This window comes from Bacillus rossius, chromosome 1 (genome assembly GCF_032445375.1).
Source record: "Bacillus rossius redtenbacheri isolate Brsri chromosome 1, Brsri_v3, whole genome shotgun sequence".
Taxonomy (NCBI): Eukaryota; Metazoa; Arthropoda; class Insecta; order Phasmatodea; family Bacillidae; genus Bacillus; species Bacillus rossius.
Genome location: NC_086330.1, coordinates 5,811,374 through 5,830,544, shown reverse-complemented (window position 1 = coordinate 5,830,544; position 19,171 = coordinate 5,811,374). Strand labels below are relative to the sequence as shown.

At 41.2% G+C, this 19,171-nt stretch overlaps 1 protein-coding gene across 2 annotated transcripts; it reads left to right on the top strand.

Annotated features, from left to right (window-relative positions):
* Positions 1–1,498: 1,498 nt before the first annotated feature.
* LOC134531494 (Golgi pH regulator) lies at positions 1,499–16,811 on the top strand. Of its 2 annotated transcripts, none has more exons than XM_063367203.1 (9): positions 1,499–1,608; positions 2,930–3,093; positions 4,352–4,458; positions 5,418–5,643; positions 7,481–7,671; positions 9,955–10,136; positions 10,726–10,911; positions 12,733–12,798; positions 14,066–16,811. In XM_063367203.1, exons 1-9 carry the CDS (start codon positions 1,567–1,569, stop codon positions 14,264–14,266), a joined length of 1,365 nt encoding a protein of 454 aa, XP_063223273.1. In that variant the 5' UTR covers positions 1,499–1,566; the 3' UTR covers positions 14,267–16,811. The 2 variants fall into 2 exon arrangements, with proteins under 2 accessions (XP_063223273.1, XP_063223274.1); XM_063367204.1 differs by having other exon boundaries at positions 1,525–1,608; positions 12,733–12,905.
* The last annotated feature ends 2,360 nt before the right edge of the window (positions 16,812–19,171 follow it).

The following is a 19,171-nucleotide window of genomic DNA, read 5'->3' as shown; positions in this document are numbered from 1 at the left end:
GACTTTTCCCCCCAGCTTTCCCCATCCTCCCACTCCACTCAGCACCTGGTACATCTTGACCAGTCTCTCCTTCTGTCTTCTATCCTTTAAGCTCTCCCATCTCATTCCTATCATCATCTCTGTGGTACTGCACTCCCCCTTCCCTTCTCTGTCCGTTCTCCTCCACTTGCCCTTCACCCATCTAGCTGCTCTCCTCTGCACCCCCTCCAGCTCCCTCTCAAGTACTGCTGTGTATGGGTCCCACACTGCTGCGGCATACTCCAGCATGGGGCGGACCATAGTTTTATAGGCCTTGTCACATATGCTGCTGCTTCCCCCCCTGAGCACTCGTCCCAGCATGCCCAGGGCCTGTCTGCTCTTCTTGACTAACTTGTCTACATGCTCCCCCCACCCCAGGTTACCCTGCAGCACCACCCCTAGATATTTATAGCTGTCGGCCTCACTTATCACGTCTCCCCTCCAGCGATATTCCCTCCTGACAATCTTCCTCTTCCTGGTAAACCTGACCACTTTCGTCTTTCCCACATTTATTTTCATACCATTATTTTCCACCCACTCTTCCAGCCTTTCCAGATCATCCTGTAACCCATTTCTCTCCGCATCCATGTAAACCACGCAGTCGTCTGCAAAAAGCCTAATATGCCCTTGTATCTTCTCTCCTATATCATTCATCATTATGGTGAAGAGAAGTGGGCCAAGCACACTGCCCTGCGGCACCCCTGACGTAACCCTTCCTTCCTCCGACAACTCCTCCTCCACACGTACCCTCTGTGTCCGGTTGCTTATGAAGTCACCATTCCAACCCACCACCCTCCTGTCACTTATAGCTCCCTCTACTTTTGTCATCATTTTTTCGTGAGGAACTTTATCGAATGCTTTTTCAAAATCGATGAAACAGGCATCAATCTGTAGACCGTTATCTACCCCCTCCACCAGCTCCTCCAACAGGCCAGCCAGCTGAGTTTCACATGAATATCCCCTTCGAAATACATGCTGTCTCCTGTCAATCCACTTCCTTCCGTCCAGCTCCCCTACTACATGCCTGATTTCCACCACTTAAACTAAGGGATGCTTAAGATTACTTAAGAGTTCCTTAACTGTTGGTGAAACGATTCAATGTGCTAGGCAGCCCTTACACATGCCTTAAGCAGCCCTTAAAAGTTAGGGGACATTGGTGAAACCGGCCATAAGTGAACTTCAATGTATCGTTTAAAGACTATATATTATGGACATTATAGTGTTTAAAATAGGACATTCTAATTCATATACATTTAAAATAAATCAGAGGTCGTCAATCACCATTCTCGTTATTTCTTTTGTAATTAAATATGGCGGAGGTGAGGTAGAAAATAATTTGATATACGTCACAGATTGCAATCTCCTGATATTTATTTATAACCACATACCTACACTTCCATACACTTATATACACCGAAGAAGTTTGAGAGAAACGAATATCTCTATCCGATATTGCACTTTTATATTCTGCGATTGCAGTCAATATATAAGTTTTCTATGGTCAGTGGTTGTAAATAAACAAACTCGTTTTGTAGTAACTAGTTCAAAATGACATTCCTTGAAGATACGTTAATAATGCTAATTTCTCAGGTACTAATGTAAAGTATTAATGGATGTCGTGTTTTTTTAAATTTCAATAATAAAGGTTTACTATAGAACGTCATTGCATGTATTTGATCAAACATAATTTTTAATTGTTGCTATTCCTTAGCTTCCCGTCGGACTGGCTTTCGCAGTACCCTCATATAATTGGCTCTCTCGTGGGCCATTCATATCGCCGTCGGTCTAAGCGAGGCGGTGCAATGTGAATTCAGAAAGACCGCATTTCGAATCCATAGACCGCGTTTCGAATCCATGTGTAGTCAACTTGATTTAGGTTTATGGTGGGATCCTGGACTCTCTCCAAACAAGTATTGTATCTTTTCTCTACGGTAGGCTGATTGGCTAGAGATACGGAAATTCTGCGCATTTAGTCGCAAGTTAGAATGCAATCCTTAACACACTCACACCGTGTTCATGATTGGACCACAGTTATTTAGACACGCCCCTCTTGGGGCTTGAACCAACGATGCCCAACTAGCAGAGAAGTAAGCGAATCTGGTAGTGCCTATTGACAAGAATAACAATTTTCTCGCTAAGAAATCAACCAATGGGAAAGCAAACATGGGTTGAGCACACCAATGGCTGTGGCCAGTTCCTTCTTCGGTTTCCAAGCTATGTGCTAGTTTCAGGTATAACCCATTAGACATACACATGCAACTAGCACAAAGCTTAGAAACTAAAGAAAAACAAATTTGGGTACATATTCTGCATCACGTATCCAAATTTTATCAATTGAACCTGATTAGATGATCCTTTTAATATTGATCCAGTGGTACAGGGTGCTTGCTGTTTTAATTTTAAATTTGAAAGATTCTGGACATGACAAAAACTTAAGAAATATAATCTTAAGATGAATAAAAAGAAAATTAATTTTGTATTCAACTTACGATCATAATTCACTGTTACGGCACAAGTTTTTTTTGTGTCCAGGATCTTTCAACATACAAAATTAAAACACATGACCACAGTATCAATGTATACAGGATCATGCCATAAAGATCAAGGGATAAACTTGTATAAGTGATACAGAATATATACCCAAATATATATTTTTTTTACTATTGCTACATATAGCATTAGCAGATTTTATTTAAATCACACCCTTAATAAACTCTTTTTATGTGCCATCCAAAAGGGCAGATTGCAGGACGTCAATGAAAACCTGAGGCTGAAACTTTGTTAATGTTATTCTTGCTGGTCCAGTGGCAGCTGTTCCCTGCCTCGACGCTTTCCGAGCGGCCCCGGCAGCCCTAGATGTTCACTCACAGTTCGCTCACGCAACTCTCGACACTTGTTCTCCTGTTCGCAGGTGCTGTTCTTCGCTGGAGGGCTGATATTCTTCACCAAGAAACTGTTCCGTGACTATGAAGTACACCACATGCTCATACAGATCATTTTTTCCGCGACGTTCACCCTCTCGTGCACAATGTTCGAGCTGATCATCTTCGAAATTATTGGGTTTCTGGACCCAAGGTGGGTTTACGTTTGGCTTCCGTAGCCTATTTTGATTCGTTTCACACTAGCAAAGTGAATAAATGAACCAGCCTACTTCCATTTCCAATTCAACTAATGATTAGTCAGGTCGCAAGACTGAACATGGTCACTTTATTTTCTAAAAATACAGCAATAGGGTAAATTTAATTAAGGTCTGACATACATTTAAATTGAAATTCAATATATTATAATTAAATGTATGAAAACTCTAGTTACAGCAGTACAATTAATACTACTATATATTATGTACTAAATATTTTTTTTAAATTTCAATATAGGCCTACTCTCAAAATAAGAGTTCTGTTTGTAAGGTAGTTACACTAACTACGGGCATCCTGTACTTTACCTAATCATTTCTGTAAAATATTTGATGTATTTTGAATTAAATTAACTAAAAATAGTTATTTAGAAATCATGTCGCATGTAGCTTATCAATAATTGTAGTGTTATTTTTTTTTTTGCTGATTTTCATTCAACTGTAACTTTGCAATTCGGTTCCTACTCTTAGGTCTACTACAAAGTCAATATTTTAAACTATCTCTACATTTGATTTAACTAGGTACGAAACTCGGGAGGACACAGTTTTAGCAAACTGTTAAATGTTGCTTGACACTATCTTACCAGTGTAAATCAATAGGTAGAAAATTGAAAATGTGTAATCTAGGGCTGTCAGACTTGAAAAGCAGCAAGCCAAAAATTCGATAGTTAAGCCGAGGTGTGAGCCTTGCTCCACAAACACATGATCTCAAACCAGAAGACTGTTAGTTGAGCTGGTGACGACTATGGTGAGTATCGATGCAGAGTCGGGGAAGAGCGAAGTGTACCGGAGGGTTTCAGCCTTTAGCTGATGTGTGAATCCTTCCTGTTAAATTTTAAAGTTCAGTATAGTGGAAGAAAAATTAATAAATACTTCTTAAAAGGCTGTTTTAATACATCTCTTTTTGTCTTGAAAAGTCATTATCAAAACTATGGTTTCACCTGGTATCAAGAGTATTAAAGTTCCAAAATTTGCACTTGTAAAGCAGCATTAAATTTTTTTAAAAAATAAAGTTTTTTTTTTGTTCCTTCAGTGTTTTGGATGAAGGGGTTGGTTAGAGGGCGGGTGGGCGATTGCCCCATCGCTCCGCCCTTACTGTCAGGATCTTGGTGGCAGCAGGGATGTCCGTGTCGGACACGACTGCGGCACGTGATGGCACGGAGCGTGGAAGGCGCGGCCTCGGTGTGACTTGTTCCGCAGCTCGCGCTTCTTCCACTGGAACCTGGGGCTGTACATGATGCTCTTCATGGTGATCGTCCTCATCCCGTTCTACATCTGCTACTTCATCCTCAGCAACATCAGGCTAGGTACGTGCCCACTGCAATGAATGGTCTAGACGTAGTGGTGGCTGAAGTGAGTGTAGAGAACACAGCAAGAGGGGTAGCTAGCGATATCAAGGTATTGGAGAGAGAGAGATGTTGTATGAAGGTAGCAAGAGGTAGGAGAAACAAGAGAGCTAGCCAAAGTGGGAGGTAGTGGTAGGGAGGAGTTACGCTCGAGCGGTGAGCAAGGCCATAGTAGACTTGTTATTTACGGGCCGAGTCAGCATGTAGGTTACTCAGAGCCATCCGTAATGCTTGAATGCTTGAGGTCCCTTGTAAGACCTCCTGCAGTTAATATGTGCAATCTAAATCCTGTGTTCTCCAGTACACAGCGGTAAACCACTGCAGTATCATCTAGCCAGGAAAACAGTTCCATTACAGTTTTTTCCACTTGTGTACAGAAGGTAGAGGAGAAAAAAGATTTATAATAAAATATTCCCTATAAATATCAGATATACGATGTGCAATAAAATAATATCCGTGCACAAACACATGTGTGCTTGCATGCCTTGTAAGGAAGCAGTGGTGATAGGTAGCACGTGAGTGCTGTGTCGTGACGCTCCCCAACCCTCCAGCAGCCAGTATGATCGGCACCTGGGCCGTCTGTTTTTGTGGGGCTCTGATATTTTGGAAAGTTGCCTTACCAATCCCCCTACCCCCCCTCTACTTAGATTAAGAAAAGCAAACAATTTGAAAAATAAACTCTTTTTAGAAACGTATTTAAATCAACCAGGACCTCAAATAACAATGTTGGTTTTGCTAAATTATGTGTATGTTTTGATTATAAGAATAAATAAAAACATTACCGATCAGTTTAGGGTTTCAGAGTCCTAATAAATTATGTTTTTGTTGTATGACGAGTAGTATTCCACAGTTTAGTGACAAACACTTGATGTAACTACCTAGTGTGTCAGTGATAGAAGGACCGCGCGCTTGCCCCACAGTGAGGAAGCAGATGATCCGGCCGCTCACGCTCGCCAGCTGGCTGCTGTTCATCTACCTGTTCTGGAAGATCGGCGACCCGTTCCCCATCCTCAGCCCCAAGCACGGCCTGCTGTCCATCGAGCAGGCCATCAGCCGCATCGGCGTCATCGGGGTCACCGTCATGGCGCTGCTGTCCGGCTTCGGCGCCGTCAACTACCCGTACGCCTCCATGGCCTGCTTCATGAGGTGCGCGGTCCACCGTATGGCGTGTCGCGCGTAGCCGTTACAGCCTTTCATATGGCGTGTGGCTCCTCAAGACACTGCCTTGCAATTCTTACAATAATATTCGGCCCAAAATTAAAAAAAATAATACAGTAGAACCCTGTTATAATGTTCCTGCATATAATGTTTTCCTGCTTATAATGTCATATTTTTAAAGTCACAATATTTCTCCCATAAGGACAATGTATTTATTTCCTGCATATAACGTTCATAAATAGTGTAATTTCCTGCTTATAATGTTTGCTTTCTAACATTCAATAAATGGGGAAAAAATGTTTTAAAACCAAATTATTCCAACACTTACGATAAAAAGTTTCCTTTATGTATGTTTACCTATGTTTACAATCACTGCCATACAATACATGAAGTTTGTTAAAATACAATTTTATGCAATATACTGAAGGTACACAATGTTCATTTTCAGTAGGCACCTTTAGTCAACTCTTCTGTTCCTTGCCATTCCAGTGGGTATTCAGATGCACGTACATAGTCCTACGATATTTAAGTTTCCAACCATTGAGCGAGAGCATAACTAGAAGTGTTTTCTATTGCTTACAAATATTTTTTTTTCATTCATACGTAGGAATCCCAAAATTAAACATTTTCAGGTGGCGAAGGAGTAGACGTTCTCACTCTTAATGTTGTCATCATGAATCGTGAGACAATTTTACAAAAAATGTGGCAGTGTATCTTAAAAAACAAACCAAATTTAACCAGAGAACAAGACAAAGTTTAAAAATGGTTGGCTTGTTTCAGAAAATTCATTTGATCCCACACAGTTGTGGAACCAGGCACGTGAAAATGGATAAACATTATTTTGTTTCTCTCCCAGTTGTAGATAATTTTCATACGCATGGTGTTCCCTTGTACATCGCGCTTCAGCAGTACTTGCTGATCCAAAACCTGCATTTTGGTCTAGCAGTCAGCTGTGGTCTCTAAGGAACGAACGGAGAAGTACTCCGAGCTGCTTCAGGAGGCTTCATTTAAAGAGACTAATTTATGAAATTGGTTTTCAATCTTTTGCGATAACGATGGTGATAACGTTGATACCCTGTGGAAGATATTTCAATCGTTAATTGATTTAAATTATCTTTTGATAAAGTTTCAACTTTAATTAAGCTATCCAGTTGTTTTGTCGGTCAAAGTACAAGTAACCGTACCGCGGAAAATCAGCGACAGTGTCACACAGGTCCAGTGTCTATTTTGAAAGTCCTTGAAGCCGCTCCGTTGCTCCAGCAATGCCACCGGGAGATGTAGTGACGACAGCGAAAACAATCAATATAGTCCGTCCGTCCGTCTTGACAGACGGGCAGAGGCGACAGACGATTGTAGTTCTGCCTTAATACAGATGCAGAACTATGATGGAAGTGTCTTAATGAAAAGGCCGGGTGTTAGGCTTAGTTTAATACACTAATTTAGTTAAGTACACTTATTTAGTTATAGGACTACATTATACATACGAAATACACAACAAAAAGTTGCACCTAATGTACATGTGCAACACAATATACATTACACAAGACAAGCATAGTTTTATTCATTTACTAATCTTTTATCAGTAATTATGTATTAGCAATTGAAAAACAAGTTAAGTTACCCACTGTTGTAGTTACTGCAGTTTAGTGTTTGGTTTCATTTTGGCATACTTCAGAATCCTCAACCTCTTTGTCAGACATTTCATTCAGGAGAAACTGTTTGGCTGCCTCCAGGTTTGTTTTACTGGTGAATGCTTTGCCCTTAATTCTGGGGCCCAGCAAAGCAGCAGCAGAATGTTCCTACAAACGAGCAACACGTGTCGCAGGCCCGTGACCCCACAGGACCTGCAGCTGACGGAGAAGCGCCTCATGCAGACCTTGGACATGATCGTGGTGAAGAAGAAGCGCATCGCGCTGGCCCGCAAGGGCTCCGTGGTGCGGGGCCCGGGCGAGGACCCCGGGGGACGCGGCATCTGGGGCATGCTGCGCACCGTCACGGCCTCCCCCGGCGGCGAGAGTATCCTTCCCGCCGAGTGGCGTTCTGGTCGTTCAGACGTAGTTTCAGTTTACCGTTAAGGTAGTTCCTGGATACCCATACAAAAAAAAAAATACTAAAAATCAGTCATGGGGACTGTCGACAGAAGTGAAAACATAAGATTTTGTTTTTAAATCTGTAATATGAAATCATTTCTACGTCAAATGCACGCAAGAAAATGATTTTGGTATTATGTCACTAGCATGTCGGTGACGCGAACCCACAAGTTTTGCCCCTACCAACAATAACTTTGAAACTAGAAGAAATGTAGTTTTTTCATTGAAAGAATAAAAAATTATTAACTTGAATTTACAAATAATCAACATTATCTCTAATAAATCAATAACCTGACATTTGAAGACTACATGAATTTACTCCCTATCCATACCTTCCTATAGAAGTTTTCACTTCAATAAAGACAAAAAAAACCTAATGAGCATTATGAGATGAAAGCTGCAGAAAATCTTTAAAAAGGGGTTTGGAGGAGGAATGCCTTTGTTCAACAATTTTTAAATTTTTTATATATTTGTCTGTTGTTCACCAATATGCTAATACATATCAAAATTTGTTGTTCTTATTTTTTATATATTTACTTTCAATTGATGAAATTATTCAAACACCTAATTTATATGCATTCTATGCAAATTAATTACAAATTTTTACTGGATAACTTGTAACAGAAAATGAAATATAAAAAAAAAGGGTTTGCATGATCTTTAAAGTTATATGCAGGTGATGCTTTTATTTTTTAGTTAAAAATGTTTAGATCAATATCACTGCAATGTAGCAAAAGTTTAGAGCTGAAAGTTTCAGAACAAAATGCAGGTTATAAGATCATTAAAAATATTAGATTGTGGCTAAGTTGTCAGGCTATATTTTTCCTAGAGGATTCAAGCAGCTTAGATTTGATGTTGCAAATTAGAATTTAAAATTTCATTTTTTTTAAATTTCTTATATCAAAATTTTAGATGCCAGGTTTTTTTTATATTAGGTTTCTTTTCTTGTTCTATTTTCTGAGTTGTAAGTAAATTCTGAAAAGATGTGACAAAGCAAGTTATAAAAATTAAATTATATGATATGTTTTATTTCTGGCATAAAACATTTTTTCATTTGTTAGTAATTTTACTAATATTTGGATGAGTGGCGTGCCGCTATCGCGTCCCGTGGTTTTATTTTAGCCGGACAGCCCTGTACGACAGGACTTCGGGTGGTTCGCAGGATCTCAGGCCCTAATATTTTTATACATTTTAATAGAGGAAACTTAATTCTCTGTCATAGTATTTTTAGTGTTATTTTTAAAGAGTTGCGCAAGTAGTTTGTGAATCTTAGTAAGTGTAATTTTACATTAGTTGGCTAGGGAAAGAGGGCAGTTAAGTGTCTGTTGGAGACTGGGGTTACAGTTTTGTAAACCGAGAAGCTGAACAATAATTTTTTTGTTGGGTTGGGAAAACCTCAACTTAAGGTCACAGAGAGTTAGGTGAAAATCAGGACGATATATATCAATATTCTGCTGGAGCTTACAGATTTACAAGCTGTTGGCCCTCCTCATGTTTGTAACTTTTTGTTCTCTCTGGAAACACTTGTCGCCAAAATTGACTGGATTTTATTTAAGATGGCTTTTAAATATTTCATTTCTTAAAAAAAATTTTCTAAAGTGTGTCTTTAAACATTAAAAACTGTTGTATAGGAAACATAAGCATCACCTTTTGAAATCACAAATGACACCATCCCTCTGTGATCTGTGTTGCATGGGCGTAGATCCCTGGGAGTTGTTGGAGGGAGGGGGGAGTGCATTTCTCCCCTTGGAGTTAAGAAGCCCCACTGTTGCGCTTGCAAAATAATGACTGTGAAACGGCGTTGATAAAAAATAAATGTCACAAAGTTGTGTTTTATGGGAAATTTTTCTGTATATATTTCAAAGTTTTGTGCCTATTGTATGCACGTAGGCCAAAATATGCGCAGTACACATCACACGCACCTGGTCCAGAGATGACTTGTGTCAGTCGACCCTACGTGGAGAACTCTCGGACCGCGTCTCCCCTCGTCCGTGCGAGCTTCAGCGGGCCCTCCTTGCGAATCCTACATATTTGCACCCTTGACTGTTGAAGATGTGCGATAGGAAAAAGGCCTGAGTTTGTCCGTCACGAAAGCGAATGAACATGCGTTGGTTCTATCGGGGAAGGGGCCTGCCGGGCGGGGAAGGGACCCGCTGGGCGGGGAAGGCAGGCACGCGGTGGTGCGGTACGGGGCCCTGACGACGCGCAGACGTGCGGCAGCTGCAGCAGGAGGTGGCCGCGCTGGAGGAGCTCAGCCGGCAGCTGTTCCTCGAGGCCCACGACATGCACAACATGGCGGAGCGCCTCGCCTGGTCGTCCACGCTGCAGGGGCGCTACTTCAACTTCCTGGGCTACTTCTTCTCCCTCTACTGCATGTGGAAGATATTCATAGTGAGTGCCGCCCTGCCCCCTGCATTCTCTACCGCATATCGATGGCCGTGCGTAGCTTGCAGTTTACCGACACTTTTTTTTGACGTGATAACGTCGTATAAATAGATGAACGCCGGCTGCTCGCACGAAAAAGCATGACTAATTGTCACGTTCCACCTGAGCCGAGCATGCAAGAACCGGCCAACCACCGTGCGAGAAAAATCCTTCTATAATATCAAACAGGTTAAGGCTGGTATTTTTTAACTAATTGTTAATGATTATATTTAAAAAAAATTATTTACATTAAATTTGCAAAAACTTAAAAAAATATAATTGAAAATTAAAAAAGTATGCAATTTTTCATCAATGTTTTCTTAAGACGTTATCACGTGAAATTATCGTCCGTAAACCGACTTTACAGACAACCCCCTTTGTTTTATTTACAACCGAATCATCTGTTGTTGCTTGATTTTTATTTAACGATCCTGATTCACGCCTTACGTAATTTAAACATAATATGTGGAGTCCTGCAGACATGATAATATTATTTTCTGGGTTCGAGATAGGACTGTGCAAATGGACGTGTGACGGGACGGAACCGTGTTCGCAGTCGACCATCAACATCGTGTTTGACCGCGTGGGCAAGAAGGACCCGGTGACGCGCGGCATGGAGATAGCCGTGCACTGGCTGGGCCTCCCGCTGGACGTCACGTTCTGGTCGCAGCACATCTCCTTCTTCCTGGTGGGCTGCATCGTCATCACGTCCATCCGCGGCCTGCTGCTCACGCTCACCAAGGTGCACACTTCACTGTCATAACTAGAGACCCGTGAATTTTGCGGATTCATTTCGTGTTATGCTAGAATTAAAATAATTAATTATACCTTAGTGCTGCTTCTGTCATTGGTTCTCTGTTAATCTGGAGTAGTGAGGGCAATTAGAGACCCTCACTCATAGAAGTGTCGAATCACAGGTCACCCAGTCGAGACGACTCACAAGTCAACAGCCAATGAACAGGTGGCATTTGCCCGAGTGTGTAGAGGATATTGGAGTCTATCCTGGAGGTCATTGAATCCGCAAAATTCACAAGTCTCTTATCATAACATATCCAGATATTTAAAGAAAAGTAGATTACCCTCTTTTATCGTATAATAGTCGCACGCATGTAATCGTCACACCTATATTTTAGGGTGTCAATATTTGGATAAAAAAACCTCTTACATAAACGTCGCATTATGTTTTTGGTCCCGCTATTAGATTCCGAGCGCCTTGTGTAGGAATTTTTTCCATACAAAAACGACGCATTTTACAGTAGAAATCTAATATTTATTCGGGCATTAACGGAAATACGAAGTTATCTGATGTGTAAATTTTCTTCTAAAGACGTTTTTAAACGTTACAACCTTTATCTGTTCGTCTGCGTCGCCGCGGTGTACCGCTTACAAAAATGTAGCCAGCGCTAGTTGGCGTCATTCATGTTTGGTTATGTTGCTTCCCGTATAGAGCGCGCACACATAGTCGAATGTCGATATCTTGCCGATTGCATGCCACGCGCGCTCTCTGTCAAGTGCCGAGTTAACTACATTTGTTAGCCCGCACTCTTTCGTAGTGTGTACTACGACGATAGTTATGCGTTAGTTCCGGCTCGTATTCGGGTCACAGATTTTGTTTTTCTCTTTAAAGTTGAAGAAAGGTTTTTGTTGCATGACATTAATTTAAATTGTTTGACATGCTCTTGTATACTCCACTTTTTAAATAAACGTACCTTCCATGAATGAGTTTTGTTTTTATAAATAACTTTACCTAACAAAAATTTTTTTCTCTCGCATAAACGTTGCTCCCCTACATTTCAAACTTGATTTTAGTATAAAATGTGTGACGATTATGCGAGAAAACATGGTAAATGAAAATTAATGAATTTAATATATAATGAATGTCCAACAAATGTTTATGTAGCTTAAATGAAATGACTGTACTAGTTTGAAGTCAATTAAGTTCTTCTCGAATGTAAGCAGGTTCAAGGTGGTTGGGTGAGCTCCCCCCCCCCCCCGCCCCCCCCAATTAAGTAGACTCAGACTTGATTGCCAGCGGGTTGAACCTGGGTGATTCGCAGGTGGGGAATGTGGCGGACGTGGGATTTCTCTGAGTGCTTCTGTTTCCCCAACATAATCATTCTGTAAACACTTCATTCTCATTTCACCACCTTGCGCCGTCTTTGATGGTGTCAGTGAGATGCCAAGCCCATCTGTTCAAATGTGATATGCACGGGACTGTAGGGCTAACTCTAGTATATGCGGCGACCTCTACTGTAAGGGTGACCTGGAATGTGAGGTGAATCTTACTTAAACACGTATTTAGTTATTTAAGACAACCTTGATATATTTTTGTTTTTATTTTATAAATACATGTAGTAGGTACTGTGAGAAAATTAAAGTTTAATGTTGCCCTTTTGTTGGGACTTTTGGACTAAAATATTATGTTCCAAAGTTGAACTGTAGTCATTATTGTGTTGCCGTAAGTGCCGTAAGTCATTGATGGAAATTCATGTGGGTTCCGTGGTGCAAAATTTTTCTAGAGTTTTTTTGAGTTGTGTGTGTGTGTATTGCTTGTCTGTTGCAGTTCTTCTATGCCATCTCAAGCAGCAAGTCATCCAACATCATTGTGCTGGTGCTCGCTCAGATAATGGTGCGTGGCCACAGCTTCCGTCTGGCGTGTGAGGTCTCTCCACGCACAGGACCAGGTTGTAACGCTGCTACAGCTCGTTGGGCGATCCCGACCACCATTAGCAGCCAGTAGGCAAACTGTTATTTATATAGCCTCACACACAAACTATCATTTCAACACGGTACATACGTATTTCAGTGCTTAGTGTTGAGTATGTGTTACACACTCCATAGTACAACTTCTGGATTTTGATTGAAGTAACAATGAATGTTAATTTTCCATCCATCCAATGAATTGAATTTTAATATTTTTACATAATTCCCAACTCTGTTGTTTAATAAGTGTGTTTCTCAACCATGAGTGGCCAGTAGCACATCCTAGTGGACGCAAGGTAAACTAGCCCTGTTAGCTTCTGGCTTCTCTCTCCAGAGTTGCTGCTAACATCTGGGATGGCGTAATATGAAAGTTGGCTACACACACGGGCATTATCGGAAATAAATACGCAATGAAGGAAGTGAATAGCTGTTAAGGAAAGAGCAAAATTTTGTTTGTTAATTGAAAACAATATTAATTTATTGCATTGTATTTAATGCTACCCCAAAAGCCGTTTCCATTGTATGCGCACCGAAATGAAAACTAACTTAAAAGAAAAAAGCGCTACTTCGAATCTATAGCCATGCTACTTCAAATCATGCCATAATTTATTGGTGTCATTACTTCAAAACCGCGCAAATTTAACAGCATTATTTCGAGGGACAGGTGTATAGTAAATGTAATGTAATAAGCATGTCTAAGTACTCAGAATTATAAAAATAAGTCAGAAAGTATTTCCATGTGTCAATGTAAAAAAAGAGTTACTAATGTAATAACAGCTGCAAATAAAAAAAACTCAAATCATTTAAGTACAAGCATTTTGGTACAAACTGCATGCTAAATGAACTTAATTCATTGAACTTAATAAATTAAAAGATTATACTATTGTGAATTAAATTAGGTAGTGATTTTATTACAAATGCTGATATTTCATGATTTTTAGTTGCAGTTCAGTCCTTTGTGGTGCATTAACTTACATAAGTTAAATAATGCAGTGATATGCTTTTCTGTGTTACTTCACCTTTATTACAATTCCCTATTAATTAAATATGCCGTCGCACATGCACACCAATAGAGAATTAACACTGGAATTCACGAAACACTGAACTTGTAACATGGCCAGTTCAGTTGACTGCCATGGTGCGAGAGCGTGACAGCAGCAGAATGCATACGAACGGTGGCACGTGTGTTGCAGGGCATGTACTTCGTGTCGTCCGTGCTGCTGATGCGCATGAACATGCCGGCGGAGTACCGCGTCATCATCACCCAGGTGCTGGGCGACCTGCAGTTCAGCTTCTACCACCGCTGGTTCGACGTCATCTTCCTGGTCAGCGCGCTCACCTCCATCGGCTTCCTGTACCTGGCGCACAAGCAGGCGCCGGGCGAAGCCGCGTAGCCAGTTCTCTGAAGTACACTCCCCGACGGGGCTGGAGCTCGCAGAGTTTTGAGCCAGGAATTATGCACGTGTGTACAGTAACTATTCACGTACAACTTTTTTCTCTCCAATTTTATGAAAGCAACGGTGTGATAACTACACAGACCATGAGAAGCCAGGTAACTTGTTTAAAGAGAAACGTACTCGGAGGCTAGTGCTGGTGCTAAGAAACGTGTAACATTTGCGCAGACGTGTGGTCGTGACATCCCGTTGGTTGGAACAGCAGAGCTGCCGGAAGTTAGCGACTAAATAGGCGGTGCACCGATCCAGACGCCAACGAACGTGTGATGACCGACATTTTGAAAGCCTCATGTAAATTTTATGTGTACAAGACATTTTGAAGGCATTGTGTAATGTAGAAGATTAAACTTGTGTGGCAGTGGTTAGGAAAGAAATGTGAAATGTCAATTGTAGCAACAGGCAGACACATCATGTGATTTAATGGTTCAGTGTTGAAGACTGAAAATTGTGACTTCAAAGTAACTTGAAAACTGACTAAGCATATTAAATGACCAAGGAATGGCATTACTCCAAAAATGTGCCCACACAAATTTATTCTAAAATATTTATGACGTGTATCTCACCCTGTCTTAACCCTTCACAACTGTCATAATTAAATTCTTTAAACTTATATACATGCAATGACTCTGAAAAAAGAATTGAATGCCATTTTTCTTAACATACAAGCTGGAACAAAGCACTATTTTCTCCGTTTTTCCAGGATATGGACACCAGCTGGTGTTCAAATACTTGGTCGAAAGAAACATCCCCAGTGCTGTAAATGTGATTCCTTTTTGTTGACTTTCCATTACCAAATTTGGCATTGAGAGTGTCTCGGTACACATATTTAATCAGCTATCGCATTGCTAGTAACAGTTGACGTGCGACTATAAGCCGTCAGCCCCTCCCTTCCTAAACACACGTGTGCGGGCCGCCGCCGTCGGCCGTGATAGCTGTCTCCGCACGGTCACGGTCGCGGCACCAGCTGCCAGGGCGACCACGCCCACGACTCGGTCGCCTGTAGCAACCAGTCGGGTGCGCGCGCACACTCCTCTCAGAGGCCACTACCCCCTCTCTCGCCACGCATCCTTCCCCCCTCCTCCGCTGGCCGCCACCCCAACCTACCCCCGCTCCCACTCGGCTTGCCGGGTGCGTGCGCATCTCCCCCCACCCCTACTCCGCCGGCCGGCCGGAGTACCTGGACGCGTCCAGCGATTCCCGGAATTCCTCCCTCCTCAACGTCACCCTCGGCCCTCAGGGTGGGTATAAAAGGGCCAGCCCTTAGCTGAGAAGGGCAGTTGGTGTCGAGAGACACCAAGGGCAGCGGAGCCAGACTCACCGCACTGACCTCTCTCCAAGCTCTGTGAGCAGCGCATGCGCGTCAACGACGAGATGACCGCCTGTCACGCGCATCGAGGCCCGAGTGCCGGAGGCGTGTGGCAGTGTACGCGACCGCGAGTGAGAGTAGGGCGAGCGAACGACCAGAGTGTATGCGACCGCGAGTGAGAGTAGTATGAGCGGACGACCAGTGAGAATGGGAAAGACTGCCGCTAACCCATAGTGCCAAATTAAAACCAGTTCAAAACATCAAGTGTGTATCCTTTCGGGGGACGCGGGATTCCACTGGGAACCCCCCCACCATCAAGGAGCCGGACGCAGCCAGCACCACCTCCGGAGACCCGGCCACCGCACCACCGGACCGGTGAGAAACATCGGCAGCTGATGCCCTTCTTCCGCCGAGGGGGAGCGAAGAAGCCTGGCCAAGACCCATCCCTGTGGAAGGGGATTCGCCAGATGCGGCCCCCTGGGTCTACACTCAAGCCCGAGACAAGGCGGCCGTGGAGAGGAGGAGGCTAGCTGCTCGCGGCCCTGACCCAGCCGCCGTGTACAGGCCCACACCTGCAGTCTGGGAGCTCCAGCCGAGGGTCCAGAGGAAGAGTGATCCCCACTAGGAGTCCCTCGCTGGGAACAACCCCCAGAAATCATCAGGCCATTTCCCCCCACTCCACCCAGGAGCTGGCATTAACCGAGACAGAGAGACACCGCCAACCGAACTTTCTCCTTCCATCCCTTAGGCAGGAAACAGATTGCCGGCAAGTATGCTCCTAAACAACAGTCGTAGGGAAGCGTACTGCGACACAGTTACATTTCTCAGCTTCCACAAGGTTTAAAATATCTGTTAAGTCCCAGCACACTGGTGGCAGCACACGAGAACGTTATAAGGCTACGTGGTGATGTGAAACATGGCTGCTTTTACAGAGCACATCAGCTGTGCATGCAACGCACGTACCACAGCAGCAGATTCTATCTCTTGCAGTACCATGTCGCAGTAGCATCGCTGTAACACGTGCTGTACGTACTGCTATCGCAATGATGTACCGCACCTGTGTTTGAGTACATTAACGCTACCTTGCTGCAAGCCTACAATTTTCTTTTGACACTTGTGTAAAATTAACATTGCATTACGAAATGTATGTTGTAAATAAAATAAATACAAGAACAAATATTTTTACATGGTGTTGTGGCTTTTCATGTTTTTACTCGTTACAAAGTAATAAATGTACTATGTGAAAATAACTTTTAGTTAAAATCATTTTGAAAGTGTGGAAGAGCTAGTGGTTAATTGTGAATTTTTATCAAACCTATAATAATGTTAGCAGGCTTTCATGGCCATTTTCTGAAGTAGCTTGGCTTCTGGGCTGTAGCCGTGTCCTTGGCGATAAATTCACCGACGTTTCGGTCGACCTTGCAGTCGCCATCATCAGGGAGCTGTTACCTACTGACTGGTAACTGGTAACTGCTTTCTGATGATGGTGACTGCAATGTCGACCGAAACGTCGGTGAATTTATCGCCAAGGACACGGCTACAACCCGGAAGCCAAGCTACTTCAAACCTATAATTATAGTTATGTGTTTAAAAGCATTTTGAGACTAGAGTGTCTAGTGTGGAATGCACATGTTGGCAGTGCAGTAACACATTTGTATTCTTTCACACTGAATGTCTTGTCAACATGTCATGAATCATGACATTCTAGTTGGCACATTTTATAAGGTTATAAAATCTATTAAAAATGCCACACATATAAGAACACATAAATGCATAAGGTACAAAAATAATTTGAAAAGTGATGTAATGTTTTCAATAAGAAAATGTGTGAGATTCAATACAAAATTTATAAATCATTGATTATATCAACCTATTTTAACAGATAAATTGGCTATGGTTGTAGGAATATTGCTAATCTTTCGCACAAAAATATTTCTTTCAAGACTGACCTCTTGTATCCAGAAATGTACCTTCCTCTTTGAAATGTGACATTGCATAATGTAACTACACATACTCATAACTGTAAAATAGTATTTTTTAGTGGTGCACCGATGCGGATACCGATGAATCGTAATCGGCGATTATGGGTACTTACAGATTAATCGTAATCGGCGATTATCTTAACGATTACTTTGCCGATTATTTACGTCCCCGCGTAAAGTAAGTTTTTACCGTGTAATATTTTGTTACACATTTTAGGACGAAATACGGTTATATTTGTATATATTACAAAATTCCTCTAACTCCGTCATATCATAATTACAGATATTTCGTTAAGTTTAATAAATCTCATTGCCTCGAACAATAAAAAATAAATCTTTCCTACACATTTATTTATGTTTTGTCTTTTGTTCTGTCTTTTGTTTGTGGCCTTGTACATTACCTATAGCCAGAGACGTAAAATAGATGGCACGCAATCAAAATACCACAAACAGTTGCAGTGGATTCTATGACAATCTTTTCGAGTCGTAGTAGCGGTTCAAAATCGTGGTCCCGATACCTTCTATTTTTTATCACTGCGTTTTACAAACTCGTTATGGGCGTCTTTGGTAACATTATCCGTTTGTTATTTGTATGTGACGTAAAAAGTGAAAAAGTATTTATAATTTTATATATATTCAGTCAACATAAATAAAATCACATGTGCTAGAATTGGTTTTTAGTCATTTTTATATAATTATAGTGAGATGGCGAGTAGGGAGAAAAAAGTGAAGTGTGGAAACATTTTTCTATAAACTCAAGTGAACAAAGTAAAGCAGCATGTTTACATTGTTAAACTGTAATTTCTTGATGCAACCTTATGTGATCTGATAGTCAATAATAATGCTAGTTTTCCGCAACAAAAACTTACCCATTGTAAATTACAATTATTAGATTGTAGTTCAAGTTGTTTACAATAACAAATATAAATAGAAGTTAATTTAATTTACACGTTGCAAAAACTTAATAGTGTATTTTATATATTTTTATACTGTTATTATAACTGTATTCTCAATTTTACCTAATCTTGTTATTAAATTCACATGGGAATAAAAAAAATTTTGTGTGCATTATTACACTTAAAAAAATTTCTTCATTATAATCGGTAACTGTATCGGTATCTCCCGATTATTGCTCTCATAATCGGTAATCGGTAAAGTCATATCGGTGCACCACTAGTATTTTTAATGAAGTAACATTTTTTTCCAATACCAAATTTAGAAATCATATAAATTCAGTGAATACAATAAAAAGTAGAAAATATTTAATTTGTGAGCTTGGCCAAAGAGAAATTTTAATAGGTAATTTAGAATTAAGAAGTCTTAAAATATTTAAGATCTTACAAGTGAGATCGCATTGTAATCAAGATTGTCTTATATTTGAGATACCCTTTTTAGTCTAGGTATACTTTACACTTGAGGTAATCTCATAATAAATTGAAGGCACCATAAGTTCGATTTTGTCTTATAATCAAAGCCATATCATATCATTTGTCTGCCTATGCAAATGGATGAATATACTATTACAGTCAAACCTCTCTGAAACAACCCCTCACGGTT

Bases quoted from the DNA above. Each gene is read 5' to 3' on its own strand.
- LOC134531494 (XM_063367203.1), top strand. From the start codon at position 1,567: ATGACATTCCTTGAAGATACGTTAATAATGCTAATTTCTCAG. The intron at 3,094-4,351 runs GTGGGTTTACGT...CTTGTTCCGCAG, and splicing joins ATTGGGTTTCTGGACCCAAG to CTCGCGCTTCTTCCACTGGA. The intron at 5,644-7,480 runs GTGCGCGGTCCA...CACGTGTCGCAG, and splicing joins TCCATGGCCTGCTTCATGAG to GCCCGTGACCCCACAGGACC.